The sequence below is a fragment of the Gadus macrocephalus genome, chromosome 1 (genome assembly GCF_031168955.1).
Source record: "Gadus macrocephalus chromosome 1, ASM3116895v1".
Classification (NCBI taxonomy): Eukaryota; Metazoa; Chordata; class Actinopteri; order Gadiformes; family Gadidae; genus Gadus; species Gadus macrocephalus.
Genome location: NC_082382.1, coordinates 3,819,411 through 3,839,021, shown reverse-complemented (window position 1 = coordinate 3,839,021; position 19,611 = coordinate 3,819,411). Strand labels below are relative to the sequence as shown.

The 19,611-nt window shown below is 44.9% G+C and overlaps 1 protein-coding gene across 1 annotated transcript; it reads left to right on the top strand.

Annotated features, from left to right (window-relative positions):
• Positions 1-258: 258 nt before the first annotated feature.
• LOC132466151 (uncharacterized) lies at positions 259-2,889 on the top strand. Its single transcript, XM_060063214.1, is given in 3 exon segments — positions 259-695; positions 698-881; positions 884-2,889. Coding segments are annotated over 3 exon segments (1,290 nt in total). The 5' UTR covers positions 259-296; the 3' UTR covers positions 1,591-2,889.
• The last annotated feature ends 16,722 nt before the right edge of the window (positions 2,890-19,611 follow it).

The following is a 19,611-nucleotide window of genomic DNA, read 5'->3' as shown; positions in this document are numbered from 1 at the left end:
CGACGCTACCTGGGCTGCCCAAAGTGCCTGAATAGAAATAACGCTATATATTATACGATACGATATTACAAACTAATAGGGAATTTACAACAGTACCTATATGTACGGTGGTGCAAAACCGCATGTTAAATCGCATGTTAAATCGCATGACAGAGCTGAGTGTTAACCGCACTCCCTCTGAAAGTAACGCTGTACCTATATGTACGGTTGTGCAAAATCGCATGGCAAATCGCATGTTTAACCGCACTCCCTCTGAAATTAACGCTGTACCTATATGTACAGGCGTGCAAAATCGCATGGCAAATCGCATGATAAACCGCACGTCAAATCAAATACTAACAACTAACCGGACTCCCCCTGAAATTAACACTGTACCTATATGTACGGTGGTGCGGCCTCGCACTGTCTCGAGGTGTAAAACCCGCAGGCGAGGGCCGCAACCAGTATGTCGAAACCGCGGCATCCCCTTGACCGCTTCAGAGCTGAGTGTTAACCGGACTCCCTCTGAAAATAATAAAAAGGAAGTACTCAGAATAGGGTTCATGAACATAAGGTCGCTTTCATCTAAAGCGCTCTTGGTCCATGATCTAATTATTGATAAAAAGATCGACATACTGGGGCTTTGTGAAACCTGGTTAAAACCAGATGAGTTTCTAGCCCTAAACGAAGCTACTCCACCACATTACGTTAGCAGTGCACCCAAGTATCTAGAGAAGTTAAGAAAGGTGGTGGAGTAGCCCTGATATCTAATTCTAAGCTTAATTTAAAGCCAAAGAATAGATATATTTTCAGATCCTTTGAGGTGCTAGCGCTCTGCACCTCAGCTCCCCGAGAAGCGAAACGAGTTCCAGACTCTTTCGTTTTAGCTGTAGTATACCGTCCCCAGGACTGTATTCAGTTTTTGTTGATGAGTTTTCTGACTTTGCAGCTGATCTGGCTACATACTCAGACAATAATTTGCTTATTGGGGATTTCAACATTCATGTGAATAACCCATCTGATGCCCTCGCAAGGGCTTTTCTGTCCATTACAGATACGCTTGGCTTCAAACAGCTCGTCCAGCACCCAACCCACATCGGTGGCAACACGCTGGATCTCGTTCTGACCCGCGGTGTAGACATTTCACAGCTAGTGGTCTCTTCCTACACCTCAGCTTTATCAGACCACTTTTTGCTCACTTTCCAGGTGGTGGTATCCTGCCCCTGCAACGATCAGCAAGCTTTCAGCTGTCGCCGCATCACACCTGCAACCATTACAGCTATGGCAGATAAGTTATCTGGTTCACTTGCACCTCTTTGTAACTATAGTGGTTCTGTGGAGTGCCTTACTGATGACCTCAACATTGCCTTGTCTGTTGCCATTGATTCAGTTGCTCCGAACGTAACTAAAAAACAAACATTGAAAAAACCAGCCCCCTGGTTTAATGGAGAAACGCGCACTCTGAAGCGAAGCTGCAGGATCCTTGAACGCAAATGGCGCTCGACTAAACTTGAGGTATTTCATCTTGCATGGCATAACAGTCTGCTCACCTATAAGGGTGCGCTGACTATTGCCAGGAACCTACTTTTCCAGTATCATCAACTTGAATAGAAACAATCCTAAATTTATTTTTGACACGGTGAGGAGTCTCACTCAGAAACAGACTCAGACCGTAGGCTGCTCGACCGTGGCAGGTGAATTCATGGATTTCTTTGAGAATAAGATTCAATCAATCAGAGAGGAAATTGATGCTTGCCGTGCGGCTTGTCCTACACATCCTGTGGGGCAGGATGGGGTCCTGCCAAGTAGGATGGGGAACTCTGACGCAACTCTCTTGGAGTTCAAGGCAATTCCTTTGGTGGAACTTGAAAGGGTGTAAAGGCATCAAAGCCAACATCTTGTATGTTAGATCCTCTCCCTTCCAGGGTTCTTAAGGAACTTCTTCCCACGGTGGGGCCTGCAATCCTCTCGCTTATGAATCTCTCGTTTTCAACAGGAATTGTTCCTTCCAATTTCAAGGCTGCGGTGTTAAAACCGCTACACAAAAAGCCTGGCCTAGATCCTGAATTAGTCAGGAACTATCGGCCTATATCGAATCTGCCCTTCCTGTCCAAGGTACAGGAAAGGATTGTAGCAAAGCAAATCGTTGATTATCTGACGAGGAACAATCTCTTCGAACCTTTCCAGTCGGGGTTCAGGAATTTCCACTCAACTGAAACTGCTATTACAAGAGTTGTAAATGACATCCTTCTTGCTTTGGATAAAAATACAAGCCTAATGCTTGTGCTACTGGACCTGAGCGCTGCGTTCGATACGATCGACCACAGCACTCTTCTTCACCGTCTTGAGCACTATGTTGGTTTCGGGGGTACGGCTCTTGGTTGGCTTGAATCGTACCTCACAGATAGAACCCAATTTGTGCTTCATGAGGGTTCAGAATCAAAGCACTGTAAATTATGCTTTGGCGTACCACAAGGGTCGGTCCTTGGTCCATTACTTTTTGCAATCTACATGCTTCCCCTGGGCGACGTTATCCGCAGCTTCGGAATTAGTTTCCATTGCTACGCGGATGACACCCAGCTCTACATTCCTGTAGATTCCGGGGACTCGGCCCAGATTCAAAGGGTTGAGTCCTGTCTGGCTGCTGTGAAGGGCTGGATGTCACAAAACTTCCTACAGCTTAACACTGGGAAGACAGAGCTGATAATTATCGGCTAGAAGCGGGACCGGGAAGAGTTTGAGGATGTCTCTCTGTGGTTGGATGGCTTCGCCATCCCACAGAGTGCGTCCGTCAAAAATCTTGGTGTCCTGTTTGACCCTCAACTATGCTTTGACCAACATATAAGAAGTATTACTAGAATTGCCTTTTTCCATCTGAGAAACATTGCAAGAATCAGACCAATGTTATCTGCAGTGGATGCACAGACACTGATTCATGCTTTTGTTTCGTCAAGATTGGACTATTGCAATGCACTGTTCTCGGGATTACCGAACTCTGCCGCATTGGTACACAATGCGGCAGCTAGACTGCTGACCAGAACGAGAAAGTTTGATCATATCACACCTATTCTCGCCTCTCTGCACTGGCTACCAATAACTTTCAGATCAGACTTTAAGGTGCTATTGCTAACCTATAAAGCCTTGCATGGATTATCTCCAACTTACCTGAAGGACCTGATCATTCCTTATAGTCCTTCTCGGTCCCTCCGGTCTTCGGGAGCCGGCCTTCTTTCATTGCCGAAAGTTAAAAAGAAATCGGCTGGACAGAGAGCGTTTGCCTATCGAGCCCCCTTCCTATGGAATAGGCTGCCATCAGCGATCAGGGAAGCTGACTCTGTGGAGCTATTCAAAGGAAAGCTCAAAACGCACCTCTACAATCTTGCATTTGGAGTGTAAAAACGACAGATGCGAAGTGAAGACCACTCTGTTTGCTTGTGCTTTTCTTATTACATTATACATTCCCACTATGTACTTTTCCGTTCTAATTCACTATTCTGTCTGTTCTAGCGTGTTGCGGGTACTGGACTGGATGCCTGGACTCTCCTCATGGATAACCGGCCAGAAACCCATCACCATTTTAATATAATGTGCATGTATTTACCTGTATGTCAGTTGTGGCACCCATAGCACACAAGATTTCTTCCTTGCTTCAGCCCTTTGAGACTGTAATGGTGATTAAGGGCTATACAAATAAAATTGAATTGAATTGAATTGAATGTTTGCTTCGTACAACATCAAAACATTTGAGAATTAAACTAATTTCAGTGATACTTGTGAGGGTGCCGTTCATAAAATATCTCCCGAGCTCATGGTAGAAAATAAATCATTTGACAAAGATTTTAAGTCATCCAGGGCAAAATAGAATATATAGTATTCAAATGATATTGTCAATCAGTTTGTATATTCAAAGTCAAGAAAGAGGCCATTGTAAGATTGTTTATTTTTGTGCGTATTTTGGCAGATAATACTGATGAAGTATTTTCAAACGTGTTACTGGCATTTGTGCAGCATCTGTTAATCATACATTGTTATTTAAAATCACTTGACTGTTCACGTAGTTAAGTCTGCAGTATGAATATGATCATCAGAAGCGATACTGAAAGTTGTAAACCTCTGTACCAATAGCTTTAATCCTGAGCAGTTAATTACGCAAAACTATTGTCTGAAACACAATATTGTGGCGACTCCTATGGGGTCGCGCAGGGGATTCTGGGGGGTTCAACTGTCATAGGGGATTGGACCTTTGGACCCCCTGGGTTACTTTGTGGTTGTTTATTGTGGGGGGGGGGGGGGGGGGGGGGGGGAATTGTGTGTAGTTCCATTGTTGTGTGATGTGTAGTGTGATCGTGACCATTAGTGAGAGTGTTGTGTATGTTGGTCAGGTGTGCCATGTTTCTGTTATGTTCGGTGTGCGTTCAATAAAGGCAACTCTCAGAGTCGTGCGGTGTAGGGGGCACGAGAGTTGCATGACCTTTTACCTGGTGTGACGACCCCCTGCACCCCTTAAGGCTCTTTGATGCCACTACAGGGCTACTACTTGGGGAAGGTGATCATAGTCACAGTATTGATCACACCTGGGTTAATGGGCGGGGTATTTAAGCAGGTTGGGTCTCTCTCTCATTAGGCACTCTTTTCGGTTGTTGCAGGTACTAGGTATACTTTCACTTGGGCACGTTGCTTTGTTCTTTGTCTTTAACTCTTTCCCCTCATCCTCACTCTTATTAGTTATAGTCTCATTTCTAAACATACAGACGCATTCACTGCATCCACTCATCCACAACCATATCTCGCACTTAAACACATACCCAAGACACGTTACTCCTTGTTTGTTTGTTTGCTTTGCTAAATAAATTGCATTTTGCTTTAACACTCAATTCTGTTGTTGTCCCTTTAATTATGTGGTGGTGAAGTGTTTCACCGTAACATAATTTTGGGTTGCTCGTCCGCGAAGCCTGTCGGTGGAAAATCCGGAATCCATAGACTTTTGTGAGTTCAGGTGAGAACGTCAATTGTTTGTGTTGGCTATAGTTTTGTGCAGTCTCTGGCAAGGAAGAGTGCTCCAGCTGGGCTTGCCTTTCCTTCGGAGCACTGTTTATTGTTTTGGTTTGTTGTTTTTGAGAAAATCCTGGTCCGAAGTTTTTAACTTCTGTCAGGGGCACGCTTCGCACAGTGGTAAAACATTGTAGCGAGTTCAGCGTTAACCAGTCGCCCCAAGGCCGGCACTTCTCAGAAGAGTTAGCCAGGACAGTTAGCTTCTTTGGGCTAGGTATTCAGGGCGCCAGTGGACTGCGTATGAAGACACACTTTTCAGTGGGAATTAGCGCCGACAATCAATGGATGATTTCACCTGGATGCATGGGAGTATTTTGGTTAGTGGCTTGCGGATGTGGTTAGTGTTTGTTTTGTTAGATTATAAGTTGGTTTGCTACTGTTAGCGTTCACTGTGCAAGTTGTTTTACTTGTAGCGGAAGGCCGCATTGTTTGTGGAACGTCCACTGGTCTGTTGTTAATAGTAACTTGGCCATTTTGGAACCAGCTTAGGTTGGAGTGAGTTTGTTTGAACTAGCACATGTTGCCCATTGTGTGTGAAGAACACTAGTAGTCTGTGGAAGTATTTTGTTACTTTGTGCCTCATTTTTGTTGGTTTAATTGTGTACCCCTCTGCTGTTTTTGGAAATTGAAGGTAGCCTGTGTTACTGTAGCGCCCATTAATTAATGGGTGGCTTAGCACAAAGCTACAGGTTTTTGAGCAGGGTTGAATAATTGTCTTGTGTTGTGAATTGGATGTTAACTGGGTTAAGATGGCATCACCTGAAGCTTTTATTGCTAGTCCATCAGAGGAGTTGTTGTCTGGCCTTACCAAACTGCAACTCTGTGAATTGGCTACACAGTATGAATTACTGATAACCGCGCAGGAGAAAAATTTAAAGGAGACCTTGTTCTTGGCTGTAAAATATCAGTTGCAAGGGAAAGGAGTGTTGAAGACCGATGCTCCTGTTTCTGTGGACAGTGATAAGTTGCAGCTTGAGAAATTGCTTGTTGAAAAGGAGGCTCGCGCTTTTAGGGATAAAGAGCTGGAGCAGAGGAGAACCTTAGAGCTCCGCAAGCTTGAGCATGACCTTGAGTTAAAAAGGATGGAGCATGAGACGCATGAACGTGAAAGAGAGCATGCTTTGGCAATGAAGAGGCTTGAACTTGAGTTAGGCCAACGGCCTCAAGCCTCTCCTGCCAGTCCGTCTGTAGGTGGTTTTGATGTGAGTAGGAACATACGTCTGGTTCCACCATTCTCTGAGAAAGAGGTGGAAAGATATTTCACTCATTTCGAGAGGGTAGCAACCACCCTCAGTTGGCCCAGAGAGATGTGGCCATTGTTACTTCAGTGTGTGTTTACTGGGAAGGCCTAGGAGGTGTTGTCCGCTCTAAGTATCGACCAAGCTAAACAGTATGATGTAGTGAGACAGCATATTGCATGCCTACGAGCTGGTTCCTGAGGCTTATCGGCAGAAATTCAGAAATGCTAGAAAGCTAGAGCAACGTACTTTTGTTGAGTTTGCATTCGAGAAAGAACGCCTGTTTGATAGGTGGTGCACTGCACAGAATGTTCAAACCAGGGAAGACCTAAGACAGCTTGTTCTCTTGGAGGACTTCAAGAACTGTCTCCCTGAATCTGTCGCTATGTACCTGAATGAACAGGAGGTGCAAAAGTTGGACGAGGCTGCTGTTCTTGCAGATAAATTTGTACTTGCACACAAGCGTGTATCTAGTAGTGGCTGGGTAAGCCATCAGAACCAAACACGACACCCTCCTAGGAGTCAGCCACAGTCTGGTGGTGGAAATGGTGCTTCGCGCTCATCCCCACCTGTTAGCTTTAGCCGTCCTCCTACTAACAACGCAGAGGTCACTTGCTACTATTGCAAGAAGATGGGCCATCTGAAAAATTATTGTGTAGAACTTCGTAAGAAGAACCAGAACGCCAAGAGTTTTGGCCTGGTGGCTTCTTGTGGAAGTGTCCTGTCTTCTTTGAAGGATACCTCGAGTGTTGGGCATGTGGTTGCTTGTAAAGGAGATAAGTACAAAGTTGACGCGGAGTACACTCCTTTTGTCACCAAAGGCTTTGTGTCTTTGGTGGATGGGGAAAGTAGTGTGCCAGTAGGCATACTAAGAGACACTGGGGCAGCTCAGTCATTTATGCTGTCCAGTGTGTTGCCTTTGTCTGACAGTACTTTCACCGGAACACATGTTCTAGTCAGGGGTTTTGAAATGACTCCTGTTCAGGTGCCGTTGCATAGAGTCCATCTCTCTTCCAAACTGGTCAAAGGTGATGTGGTGGTGGGAGTTCGACAATCTCTCCCTGTACCAGGTATTTCATTTATCTTGGGCAATGACCTGGCTGGTGGGAAGGTTTGGGGTAACACCGAGGCCGTCTCACCACCTGTTGTTGCTGATTTTGTGCCTGAAGTACCACCAAGGCCTGATCAGTGCTCACGGCGGCATCCTGATGTGTTTCCTAGCTGTGCGGTTACTCGTGCCATGCTGAAACGTGGCCTTGCTTCTGATTTGGTTTCTCTAGAGGACACTTTTCTTACTAAACCTGAGGTTGCAGGTAGTACTTCCTCACAGTCACCTGTAGGGGAGCTAGAGACTACCACTGCTAACTCTGACGACTCTACTGGAGGTGGTGGTAACTCTGATGAAGAGATTGAGTCTGCAAAAGTGGTCCCTCCCTTGGGAGTGATTAATGGTGAGTCTGCAGTCACCATTTTGACTTCAAGTGAGCTTGAGCGCTGTTCTTTGCCTGATTTGTTCAAAGTGTCACGTGAGGATTTGATAAGAGAACAGTTGGTGGACTCTTCTCTCAAATCTCTCTTTGTTTTGGCATCTCATCAGAAACCGGAGGATGAGTCCAACTATTATGTACAGGATGGTTTGTTGTGTAGGAAATATGTGTTCCAACAAGAGACTTTTTCCAACTCCTTTGTACAGATAGTTGTTCCTTGTAAATTCAGGAAAGCTGTGCTAGACCTCGCTCACAATGAGGTAGCTGGACACACTGGGGTGCGGAAAACGTATGACAGGATTGTGCGTCGGTTTTTTTGGCCTAAGTTAAGGAAGGATGTTTCCTCGTATATAAAAGCATGTCATGTGTGCCAACTGACCGGAAAACCGAACCAAAAGATTCCTGTCGCCCCATTGCAGCCCATCCCTGCGGTGTCTAATCCTTTTGAACACCTCATAATTGATTGTGTTGGTCCATTGCCTCGCTCTAAGGCTGGACATCTTTAGCTGTTGACGGTGATGTGTCAATCTACACGCTACCCTGCAGCGTATCCACTTAGGTCAATTACGACTAAGTCTGTGTTGAAGGCTCTTACTAATTTCATGTCCACTTTTGGGATTCCAAAAGTCCTTCAAAGTGACCGAGGGTCTAATTTCATGTCAAAGCAGTTTACTAGGGCATTACGCCAACTTAAAGCGAAACATAACATCTCCAGTGCATACCATCCGCAGAGTCAGGGTGCTCTCGAACGTTTTCATCAGACGCTCAAGTCTCTCTTAAGATCTTGTTGTGTAGAACTTGGGTCTGATTGGGAAGAGGGTCTCCCTTGGCTACTCCTAGTAATTAGGGAGGTTGTTCAGGAGAGCACGGGCTTCAGCCCTAATGAACTGGTATTTGGACATGATGTGAGAGGGCCAACCGCTGTTTTAGCTGATGAGTGGTGCACTGCGGAGGCACCTGTTAACGTGTTGGACTATGTAAGCGGATTCCGCTATCGTTTGTATGAAGCTAGAGCCGCTGCTGGACGTAAACTGGGTAAAGCTCAGTCTAAGATGCAACGTCTTTACAACCGCAGGGCGAAACACCGTAGTTTAAACCTTGGGGATAAGGTTTTAGCTTTGTTGCCGCTTTTGAGTAGTCCCTTTCAGGCTAAATTCAGTGGACCGTACGAAATTGTGAAATGTTTCAATGATCACAATTATGTTCTTAGTACGCCAGATCGGAGGAAAAAGGTGCAGGTTTGCCATATTAATCTTTTGAAACCTTACTTTTCTTCTTTGTCAGTTGCACCCGTTGGGTTAATTGCTACCACGCCTCTAGGGGTCTCTAGTGACCCAGACCATGTGTTTTCCTTAGGGGATAACAATTCGGAAAGTCTTGATTCTGTCAGTGAGGAGTCCAGTGAGGGTGTGAGACCTCCATCACAGGCGATCGTAGAGGGTCGCCTGCGAAATTCTGAGTTCCTGGCCTTCACATCTTTCCCATCTGAATGATGTGGAGAAAGCCGATATCATTGGTTTAGTTGAATCTTTTCCTGCTATTTTCCCTGATGTTCCTACCCGTACATCTGTGATTGAGCATGATATTGACGTTGGGGGGGCTTCGCCAATAAAACAACACGCCTATCGTGTTAATCCTAGAAAGAAGGAATTATTACAGAAAGAAGTGGGGAGAGAGAAGCACTTGCTTTAATTCTTGCTGTTCAACATTTTGAGGTCTACTTGGGCTCATCTCCGAGTCCAATAGACGTTTGTGGCAGATGCGTTGTCCCGTTGTTGAAATTACTTGTTTTGTTTTTCTTCTATCTCTACCTTGTGACTGTCGAGTTCCGGGGTTTCACTGTTTTTCCTAGTCCTAGGGCCCAGGATCTAGGAAGAGACAGTGTTGTGGGTTTGAACTCTTCATTGGTCTTTATTTCTGTTTGGTTATTTGAGGTTTAGACAAACCTCTTTTTAGTGGGGGAGGTGTGACGACCCCCTGCACCCCTTAAGGCTCTTTGATGCCACTACAGGGCTACTACTTGGGGAAGGTGATCATAGTCACAGTATTGATCACACCTGGGTTAATGGGCGGGGTATTTAAGCAGGTTGGGTCTCTCTCTCATTAGGCACTCTTTTCGGTTGTTGCAGGTACTAGGTATACTTTCACTTGGGCACGTTGCTTTGTTCTTTGTCTTTAACTCTTTCCCCTCATCCTCACTCTTATTAATTCTGTTGTTGTCCCTTTAATTATGTGATGGTGAAGTGTTTCACCGTAACACTGGGCTCCCGTCTCGTCCTTCCCGTGCTGCTCGCCACAATATTAAGCCCAACTCGAACTGCAGAAAAATATGCGTCTCCACCGTCAATCATTCAACTGTTCCATCATTAGATTGCTTGTTGATTTAGCAAGTGCGTCCACTACAGGACGCAGCACAGCTTGTTTTGCAACAATCTTCCAGAGGGATCAGTGAAACGAAGGCGTTAGCACTGTTGGAATCTTGGCCTGGATTCTAGCTGTTATCGATGAGATGATTGGTGACAAAAGTTTCGCCTCATCCAGAGGTTCCTCTTTCGGATACATCAACTCTTTGAGGATCTTCAGAAGGCTGAGATGGCTACATCGACCGCTCAGCCAAGCTATGCATCATGTGAGTTATATGGATGGATGGAGGATATACGACAGGTCAAGGGATTCTTTTAAAAGATTTTACTTTTTTTTCGTTTTTCACAAATTTGATTTTCAAACGTTTTGCCTGTTGGTTGCTGATGGTGCCCGAGCTATGGTTGGGAGAATGCAAGGGTTGCCATTGGCCCCTCAATGCCGTTTTAACATTGCATCATACTGTGGCGAGCAGCGCGGGAAGGACGAGAGGGGAGCCCAGGTTAAGCGGCTATGCAACTCTCACGCCCCTTACACCGCACAAATACGAGAGTTGCCTTTATTGAACACACACACCACAACACACCAAAACACACTCAAAATAACTAACCAACATAAACGTCTCGGTGACGGTGTCGGGAATTGATTTAATCTTGCATAATGATATCAGACGGCTCAGCAAAGGAAAGGTTCTGAATCCGTTTTTTTAATACTCTGCGAGGCGATTGTGACACAAAAAAGGAACAGACCTCTTGGATCGCATGTTGAATGGCAATGAATGGCACAGGTGTACTTCTTTCTAAGAGTGCACTCACACTAGGCCATTTGGCCGTGGCCGTGGCCGTTTTCACACCTAACCGTGCTCAAATCTGCCATTGTGAGTGTGGCCAGTCTGGCCAGGCCAGGCCAACTTGGCCACTTGGGAGAGGTGTGCTGCTACGGTACAGGCCGCCACGGTACAGATGCTAATGAGCCGACACGCGCACACGCACGGCTACGCAACCTGAGCTGGATGACGTATAGTCCATGCGACGACCATGGACATAATAAAGGTGACAAGCCTTCTTTCCCATTAAACGGTAAACATGGCGTCAAGCGGTTCAACTGTTGGTTCACGCTGGTCCCATAGAGAAGTTGAGTGTCTGTCAAAGTGCGAACTGTGTTCTCTGTGTTGTCCATTGTTGTTAAAACTCTGACTGGTGGCAGACTTTATTATGGTCCATGCAGTGGACGCTTGGTGATGACGTGTTACGACGTGATGACGTATGTACAAGAGCCTACCGTGGCCAGGCCACAGTTGCTACGGCCAACGGCCACGGCCAGAGGGCCTAGTGCGAGTGCAGGCCAGAGAACAATGGGGCCAGTTGAGCACGGTTAGGTGTGAAAACGGCCAACGGCCACGGCCAGATGGCCTAGTGTGAGTGCACCCTTAAAGGGGTAGGAGAAGTCTATTGCTCACTGAGCTGTGTTCAGGAGCTGGCAAAGCCCATTGAGCGGCTCGTCAAATGAGCCCCCATTAGGACGGCGGGTGCAGTATATGCAGGAATGACCCTGTTGTCCGCAATACAGGCAGGCAACCGTCCGCAACCGCTGGTCGCGCTCCTCCCTGGAGAGACGGGAACGCTCCATATGTATAGACTCCAGATCGAACCGGGATGGATTCGCGGGACGGCATCCGGTACCCGTGGTGGAGTCCACACTGCGGTGGGGCGTGTGGAGGTGGCCTCTGCCATGGCCGGAGACGGTTGTCGATCTGCATCACCATGGTGATGAGTGCTTCCAGGTCAGCTGGCTCGTCCTGCAGTAAGATAGTGCCTGTTGAAAAGCGTCTGCAGTGGCAAAAAACTGTTTTGGCTTTTTCCTTTAGCCCTAAATCCAATTCCCCTAACTTTTTATACCACAAGGAGAAAGCAAGTGATGCAGTGTCAGACTTGCAGTTTGTGTCCAAAAAATCCAATGAGTAGAGAGTTTGACCGTCCAATGTTGTTGGTATTTATTGTAAATAAAAAAAAAATACTAAATCGTACTACTATTTAATAGCAGGCCTGTCGGACAAGTTACTCAAGTTGGTCAATGCGCATGTGCCAAGCAGCCTGCAGCTCACACACACAGCACGGGCGAACGCAGACATATATGCACACGAACACACGCGTGTGCGCTGACGCAGACGTTTCAAGACAAATGCAGCACAGGACAACGCATACACACACACCACGCACATGCACGCTCACACATGCATCCTAAGCGGCCTGCAACTCACACACACAGAACGTGCGAACACACACATACACCGCACGCATGCACGCACATACACACAAACGCGCACGAACACACGCGCTGAGGCAGACGTTTCAAGACAAAGGGACACCGCCCACACACACACGCATGCGCTGTAAGAGAACAATCAATCCCGCATCCCGTAATGTCTTGCTATATTGATATCCTCCCATCCCGTCGACAAACTCCCAGGTGAGATGTTCTGTCTATGTGTAGTGGTGTGAGGTTGCGCTATATTATGAACAAGGCAGTGAAGCGCAGACTTTTATTTTGAAGGGAAGCGTTTTTGCTGTTATGTTTTTCTTTATTCTTATTCTTTATATGTTCATGTTAATGTTTTGAGCATGTGTCAGGGGAAACTTTGGATATTTACCGGAAGTATAGCGAATGAGAGAAACTAACCGGTTCGGTTCGTTCGTCCTAAAGACACGTTCATTCGAACCAGTTCGCGAACGAACAAGCCAACACTAGTGAACATCTGTTTATGTTTCTTCTCCATAATGCAGGTATATACCCCCTGGAATAAATCGTGTTGAGACCATTCAGGAGTGTGTCTTTACCAAAAAAATAAATAACACAACGTCGAATTAGACCAACTACATATAGACAGTAGAAATTAGGATAAAAAAAGTGATTGCTTAAAGGGACACTATGTAATATTTTGAGTAATTTATTACCTCAAATCAACATATTCATTCATAAATAAGTCCTCATTGGTGTAAAATGATCTCTGCCAAAAATCTCACTTATCCTCCTGAGCGAAGAATAATTAATATTAATATCAATATGGTTACATAGGACGGGTAAGCTTCATGGAGGCTTCCATTTTCTTCCGGTCTATGAGCTGCCGAGAGGGTCAAAAAGCACTACGTCGTACAGGAATTGCAAACGCGTTTTCACTCTGAGCCAGCGTAACGGTGGAACAGAGCTTAGTATAGCGAGACGAGATTTACCGGCAAATTTGAACATGCACCGCATTTGTTTGAAAGACCATAGTTATGCCACGCCACAGGAGAAGGAATCATCGACGCCAAAAAAAAACGACGATGTGTAAGCATGTATTAGGTGACCTTGGGTGTCTTGAAAGGCGCCTCTAAATGAAATGTATTATTATTATTATTATTATTATGTATAACATGGTTTTCCATGGCAACGAGATGGGCGCTCCTATGTTTGAGCGACTCGTCATTGAAAGGCTACTTTCCTCCTCATCCTCATCGTCATCCGCTTATCCGGGGTCGGGTCGCGGGGGGAGCAGCTCAAGCAGGGGGCCCCAGACTTCCCTTTCCCGGGCCACATTGACCAGCTCTGACGGGGGGATCCCGAGGCGTTCCCAGGCCAGTGTTGAGATATAATCTCTCCACCTAGTCCTGGGTCTTCCCCGAGGTCTCCTCCCCACTGGACGTGCCTGAAACACCTCCCAAGGAAGGCGCCCAGTGGGCATCCTTACCAGATGCCCGAACCACCTCAGCTGACTCCTTTCTAAGTAAAGGAGCAGCGGCTCTAATCCGAGTTCCTCACGGATGGCTGAGCTTCTCACCCTATCCCTAAGGGAGACGCCAGCCACCCTTCTGAGAAAACTCATCTCGGCCGCTTGTACCCGCGATCTCGTCCTTTCGGTCATCACCCAGCCCTCATGACCATAGGTGAGGATAGGAACGAAGATCGACCGGTAGATCGAGAGCTTTGCCTTGCGGCTCAGCTCTCTTTTCGTTACAACGGTGCGGTAAAGCGAACGCAATACCGCAGGCTACATACAGCAGGCTACTTTATTACATATTTAATTTACTTTTTCATATTTTTGTCGAGTTTAAATCATGACAATATTCTTATGACTTATGGATACTGTCAAATGCGTTGGAGGAATTCAAAAGCCATTCTTCATCAAGTTATGGAGGTTTATTCTCTGCTGGGGTCACACGTATCCAAATCCACCAAGACGCACTTACGCTAGAGCGGACCTTCTGGAGCTTCAACTCGCTTGCCAGACAGTTGATTTATCACCCGAACAACTGGATTTCATACCAACAACTCTGATAAAGAAGACAATACGGAGGAAAAGAAGATCGAGAGGAGGAATTAGGAACAGGATAGGAGACGAGGAAGTAAACTCTTTGCCAGGGCGACTAACTGGCGGCGCGTACAGTCGCAGCGGCCCCTCTTGAGATCTGTGAGATTGAGATTGAATGTTTGAGTGTGAGACTTCCTACGAACGTAGTTTATGACAGGGAAACAATATTAAACATTAGGACATTGAGAGCGAGTAACATCACTGGCATTCGCTGGCATCTGGACATACTACGCAAACACAGGATACTAACGGACACTGTGACACCGTGCCCGGAACTGCCCGGAGGAGGAAGCAGCAGAGACGGGGTGGACGTCAACAAACTGAACAGCTTCTTTCAGCTCCTACCCTCCAAGAAACGCTATCGCAGCTTAAGATGCTCCACCACCAGGCTGCGGAACAGCTTCCTACCTCAAGCTGTCAGGATGCTCAATGCACCAGCGTCCCAGATCTTCTCACTGGACTTTATTTATTATTTATTTATTTATTCATCATTGGGACGTTTGTTTGTTTGTTTGAAATGTATGTTGATCTTGATCCGTGAGAAACGCCTTCTCGTTTTGTTGTTCAATCAACAAAATGACAATAAATTTGATTTGATTTGATTTTGATTTGATTCCGTACGTTACAATGTAAATTGTTGGTATTTAGAATACTGTTACATTGTTGAAATCAACGGATTACAATGCGTTGATTAGGATACGAACCTCATCATCACTCGAATGACTCGATGAGGTAGCCTAGTAGGTGTCATGTCACAGCTTCTTGGCACATACTGCCCACCGTAGTTTTTGGACAAGCGAGCACTATTAGTTTGAATGCAATATACAATTGTACCACTAGATGGGAGTAATTTTTACACAGTGTCCCTTTAAAAAAATCGTAAATTACGTAAATCACGTGATCTTAAAGAGACAGAACAAAAACATGTAAATAAAACAGTATGGTGAATTATGTCTATAGAGTCCACCACAAGACTACACTTTGTTGCTCAATTGTAATATTACTCTCCTCCTTGAGCCTCCCGAAATGTCTTTACACTTTGTTGCTCAAATTTAAAATTACTCGTCCCCTTGAGCCTCCCGAAATGTCTTGCGATATTGATATCCCCCCTGCAGACATTTTTAGTTGTTCTAGTTTTCTTATGTTTTGTGTGTATGCTATGTGTGACTGTAGGCTACAGCTGCCTGTTCTGGCCAGGACACTTGAAGAGATGTTTAATTTGAACGATGATTATTATTTTTAACTAACCAATAGTAGTTGCCATGCATTTAAAAATGTCATTGCACTTTTCAGCCCTGAATAACAATATAAGCTATTGAATAATTGATTTGCATGCATAGCATACTACACTTTCAATTGAACAATTACCTCTGTTACCCATAAATTGACTTATTTTATAATTTAATCAAATGCTCACACACTAGCTGCTTTCAGACACACGTGTAAGTCCTGATATTCTGCTGCTGTTCTCCTGATGGGCCGTATGTGTGAACAACATAACCTGACATTTGTACCCTTAAAATCTCCTGAATACTACTACCCCTGAGGTAGTATTTACTCCGTAGGAAATGTAAATGACCATATATGTGAATGAGGAGTAGAAAGTTGGTATTTCTCACACCACTTCAGTGGTGTGTTGATGCACGTCATTGAGTAGCCCCCTAAATGATAATAAGCCTGTCGCCTTTGTTCGCTGAATGGTTAAAAAATATTTAAATGTTGGCACTTCTTTTAAGAGTCATTTGTGGTGAATGCTAAAAGATAGGTCTTATCTTAACCCTAAAAGTACACATCATACAATAAATTACAATAAATGAGTTCACAGATGCACGTGTATAGAAAATGTTTTTTTTATTATTTTTACTTATAACAGTCAGCTGAACATTATAGGGTCCTTATCCCGTCCTTCGACTCCCTGTTTTCTCATTTAAACACAGAAATCAACTACATTTGTCCAAGTGTTAGTTATATGTGAAATTAAGCAAAAAATATGCTTTCTTCTCCAGTAACACAGGTGTTCGCGGCGCCTTTCTTCTTCGTTGTTTCTTCTGTTTATCTCTATATATATAATATATGCTCCAATCTTTCATCGATCAATGTTCCGGATTTTGTGGATGCAACGGAATATATGATTCATCATTTTAGCAACATTTAAGGTGATCTTAATGAGTTCTGCCCGTTCTGCCTCCATTTTCCATGGGGAGCCTGTTGAGCATGTGGAGGAGTACAAATATCTGGGTACCATCTTCGACAGTTTCTCAAATTCTCCTCCAACACCGAGGAGATTCTCAAAAAAAGTCACCAGAGGCAGTACCTTCTAAGGAGGCTCAACTCCTTTGGAGTAAGTAAGATCATCCTCCAGACTTTTTACTACTCCTTCATCAAGAGCATCATCACCTTCTCCATAACCTGCTGGTTCCACTCAACCACCCTCCAGAACAGAAACCGCCTGCAGAGGACTGCCACTGTATGTTCCAAAATCATTGAGTTACCCCTCAGGACTCTGTCTAACGTGTATGAACATCTAATGTGCGGGTTAGCAAACCGTATCATGCAGGACCCTTCACACTCCCTCTTCTCATCGTTTGAGTGGCTCCCATCGGGTCGCGGGCTTCACTGCCCTGCCTGCAGGACACAGAGGAGAAGGGCTACCTTTGTGCCATGGGCTGTCACGCTCCTCAACTCAAAGCCCCCCTCCCTACACGCACACACACACACTCAACACACACACACACACACACACACACACACACACACACACACACACACACACACACACACACACACACACACACACACACACACACACACTGACATTCCACATTTGTGCACATAGCACTGTTAAAGTGGACTTTGCTGTGAACCATATATATATATTTATTTCCGGTCTATCTACCCCACTGCACATTTATGTTTCGTATATTTTATGTACATTCTTGGCAGATATCTGTTTTTTTTTTTATATTGTCCATAACTTATTTATTTATCTATTTTTAGTCGTGTTTGTCATTGTTGTTATGTCTGCTCTGCGTGCCTTACCTTTAATTGCCCCCTGGGGATAAATAAAGTATTCTTGAATCTTGAATTTTGTCTATGTTCAAATCAAAACAAACTACAATGACAGCGGCCACACTTATCCTGCCTCTTGCGAACCTAGACCCTACGTCACATGTACATTTAGTGAGAACAATTGAACATTGCCATGTGTCATTTTGTTTGTCTTTCCTCCTGGTAGTCATTTATAATCCAAAAGCTTGAAACGTTGAACATATTCCCAGTTTATGTTTAAAGAAAGAAAAACCCTCTCTGTAGAGTGGTGGTATTCAACCAAAGTAGAAAGAGGTCCAGTTAGAGAATTTCTTGAAGCAAAGGTCCGGAAGATCATAATGTCTAACTGTTTAGTGTGATATATATTTAAAAAGCCTAGTAGTGATTCAAAACCGTTAAGACAATTTATATTAACATAGAACTGAGCATACAGTATATGTATGACTGCAGATATAAAATACAATTATAAAATGTGAAGATTGTGCATTCCAATAAAGTAGTGCACTACCTATTTGACAACACCTCCAGCAGTAAATGGATTTTGTGTTCACCCGGAATCCAAGCCACTCTTATAAACACTCATGAGCACGTTGTTGGGCAGTGAATGTGTGGCTCAGGGTCCTGGTGGACTAAGCCGCCTTAATGCATGGGCTTAGCTAGGCTGAAGCCCCAGGGCCTACGACGATCAGGGGGCCTATCATGAGCTGCAGTAAATGTTTTTCTTTTTCTTTCTTTTTTATACTGGCTCATGATAGGCCCCCCGATCGACAAGACAATATGATTTTTTGTTTGGGGCTCACAAAGATCAGAGGCCTATCATGAGCCAAGAAAAAAAGGGGCCACTAGGGGGTCCTCGACAATGGCAAAATGTCGGAAAATAATTTACACATGTTCATTGTAAGATCCCCTCTCAGGGGGCCTACGAAACCTCTCAGCCCCAGGGCCCAATGGCAGGTTAATGCAGGCGATACTGGGTCTGAGGCTACTTATTTTCTATGATCTCACTTCAGATTTGAGTGGGTATGTTTGTTCAAAACCTTTATGTTTTGTATCAAAATGGTGTTTCACATTGGCTCTTTTTATTGTTAAGGCTTTAGTAAAAAAATAAAGGATGTAGGCCACATGTAAACCAGTTTGTGCAAACAACAAATAACTAACCTAAATGAGACTAAAATATCTTTCCAAAATAATAATACAAAACTGCCTCCATCTCGTCCACATAGATGATTCGCCTCAAACTTAAAATAGCTAATATAAATAAATGATATACAGGTGTATAGCCCTACATTTCACATAGGTAGTTATATTCCTGAAAAGCGCAGCTATGAGCCATGACGCCTACGAAGCTGCCGCAGCTATCGCCATCCAGCTTAAACCCCGCCCAACCATAAGGGTACTGCCGGCGGTAGAAACGCGCGCACCACCGGACCTAATCGTACCCCACCATAATGTGCCATAAGATGCACCTACAAACTGCTGGGACTTGGACATATATGCAGCAGCACTGCATCATTTGTGTGCGAAACATTGTTTATGATAAAAAAACATGATCTTAATTACTTGTTTGTGCTTTTAAAACGCCTTACAAACTTACTTTCTTACGAACGCCAGATCCCTGGTAAACAAAACGGACGATTTGGAAATACAGCTGGCTGAAAATCGCTATGTCTGCGAATGCTGCGTGCTCATCATCACAGAGACATGGCTACATACACAAATCCCTGATGCCACGGTGCAACTAGCAGGCCGCACGCTACACAGATGGGATAGGAACAGTGACTCCGGAAAGAACAGAGGAGGAGGGCTCTGCATCTACGTGAATGAAGGTTGGTGTAACAACAGCACTATTCTTGACAGACACTGTTCTCCTGACCTGGAGTTCATGTCAGTGAGATGCAGACCCTTCTTTCTACCTAGAGAACTAGCTGCTGTTGTCGTCACTGCAGTCTACATACCACCGGACGCTAATGTAAGCACGGCCCTCTCTCTGCTGCATAATGCCATCAATAACCACCAGCGCGCCCACCCCAATGGCGCCCACATTATTGCAGGGGACTTCAATAAAACAAATCTCGAGACTGTTCTACCAAATTTCTAT